The following is a 1,953-nucleotide window of genomic DNA, read 5'->3' as shown; positions in this document are numbered from 1 at the left end:
TGTGGTAATCGCTAATAATCCATTGAAGGACGATGCTAATCTTTCTTTCATTTTCTAGAAATAGATGGTGGTTGAAGGTTAGTTATTTCCAACGAATGTATTTTAATTTTTGTCTCTACTATCCAAAAAAATTGTCACGACTATTGATGGCTGAAAGTTAGTTACTTGGAGACGTATGTATTTTGTCCTCAACCATGTTCTTCTAGTATTATTCACGCTCTTAACTTTTTTATATTTATATATTTGATTTTTTAGATCTTGTTTGAGAATACTCATAACAAGCTATTTAATACAACGTTAATGATTTTTTTTTGTAAAATCCAAAATCGCGTGCCATTGCAACGACCTTTCCCCAAGGTTGTCTGAGAATCAAAAGTTATGAATGAAATTTTTGTTGTTCTTTTATCAAAATATAGATTTGGTAATTGAATCCTAAATTATCATACTAATTTTAGCAACTTAAACAATTCTAAAAACATTTTATTGCCAACATATACCATATCCACTAGACTGCACTACAGAATCTGATTCACGAAAACCATTATCAAGAAAAAAAAAAAAAAGCAAAAAAGCCAAAAAGTATCACACGTTTACGTGATCAATTTCCAAAGACCATTATTGTATTTTGGTTACTTGAGAACTTAACAATTGTTGATTAAGAAAAGAATCATAACGTAAGAACATGATAAACAAAGATAAATTCATACATTAATTTTTAATTTGCCACTTCGTCAGAGAATCTAATGTTACAATCATGATGAACATGAACAAATTATAAGAATTTGAAAGAATCTAATAATGAATAATGATGTTAACATACCCTAATTGTGTGATTAGAAATGACAATCAACTAAAGAGGGTGCCGAAAATACAATGATTTGGTTGTTCGAGCTAAAGCCAAATTTGGTTTCCTTGTGATCATCTTCTACAGGAGCAGGAAGATTTAAGTCCAACGATAGTAGGGTTTTGTGCTTCTTAGATTCGTGACAACCGTTGGATGTGCTACAAGTTGTTGTAGCCATAGACATGGATCGATGTCGCCTCATGTGACCACCTAATGCCTGGCCGGATGTAAAATCAGATCCACATATCGAACATTCGTGAACCTTGGGGCCTTTGATCAAACCACTAGGGCTACATATTACGTTCTTGTTTGGACTGATCGAAAGAGATGTTCTATTTTTGGAAGGCTGACAATGAACATCCTTGTGGGGTTTGTTGTGGCTGGCTCTATGGCCACCAAGGGCTTGGAAGGAGGTGAAACTACGGTTGCATGTTTTGCATTCATAAACATATAATGGAGGCGACACCACGGCGTTTACCGGTGACGGTGCTGCTGGTAGATTGTGACCGTGAGCCAAAAGGATCAGGCAATTGGCGACATCTTCGTCATTGTCGTGAAGGATGTTGGTGAAATCAATGGAGGTTGTGGTGGGCATGTGGAAGAACGTAGGGTTGGCTGGAGCACCGGTGGTGGTTGAAGTAGTGGTGGTGGAGGATGAGGAGGTGGTACAGGCTATGCTTAGAGTAAGGGCCGATGAGGCAGGTCTCCTACGTTTTGTGCGTTTTCCCTTGATGTGGCTTTTCATGTCCTCCATGATCATGATATCATCATCTTGATGAGCTTCCATATGTGAGCCTTCTTTAACAGAAGGGATGGGGGTGGTTGAGTAAGCCATATAGTTGAGGGTTACAGTTATATGTATGTGTATATGCGCTGTATAGTATATAGGTATATATATGAGAGAGAAAAAGTGTTAAGTGTAAGAAAGAGAAGCCGCCCCCGTGAGTAAGTCCACCGATCAAGCTTTGCCTTTCCAACATTCGAAGTTACCATTAAAAAAAGCAACTGAAAATATGAATATACGTATGTTGGTAGTATATGATTAAGTTTATGCAAAATTGCAATGATACAAAGACAGCTCTATTTCATATTTTGTCAATGCTATGCAA

The 1,953-nt window shown here is 37.0% G+C and overlaps 1 protein-coding gene across 1 annotated transcript; it reads right to left on the bottom strand.

Moving 5' to 3' along the window:
• Nucleotides 1-686: 686 nt before the first annotated feature.
• Nucleotides 687-1,728, bottom strand: LOC111894210 (zinc finger protein ZAT5). Its single transcript, XM_023890291.2, has one exon. It carries the CDS (start codon nucleotides 1,677-1,679, stop codon nucleotides 834-836), a length of 846 nt encoding a protein of 281 aa, XP_023746059.1. The 5' UTR covers nucleotides 1,680-1,728; the 3' UTR covers nucleotides 687-833.
• Between the last annotated feature and the right edge of the window lie 225 nt (nucleotides 1,729-1,953).

This window comes from Lactuca sativa, chromosome 6 (assembly GCF_002870075.4).
Source record: "Lactuca sativa cultivar Salinas chromosome 6, Lsat_Salinas_v11, whole genome shotgun sequence".
In the NCBI taxonomy this organism is placed as follows: domain Eukaryota; kingdom Viridiplantae; phylum Streptophyta; class Magnoliopsida; order Asterales; family Asteraceae; genus Lactuca; species Lactuca sativa.
Note: the sequence above shows the minus strand (reverse complement) of the source record. Positions and strands in the feature narration are given on the sequence as shown.

Coding starts and splice junctions, on each gene's coding strand:
- LOC111894210 (XM_023890291.2), bottom strand. CDS start 1,679: ATGGCTTACTCAACCACCCCCATCCCTTCTGTTAAAGAAGGCTCACAT.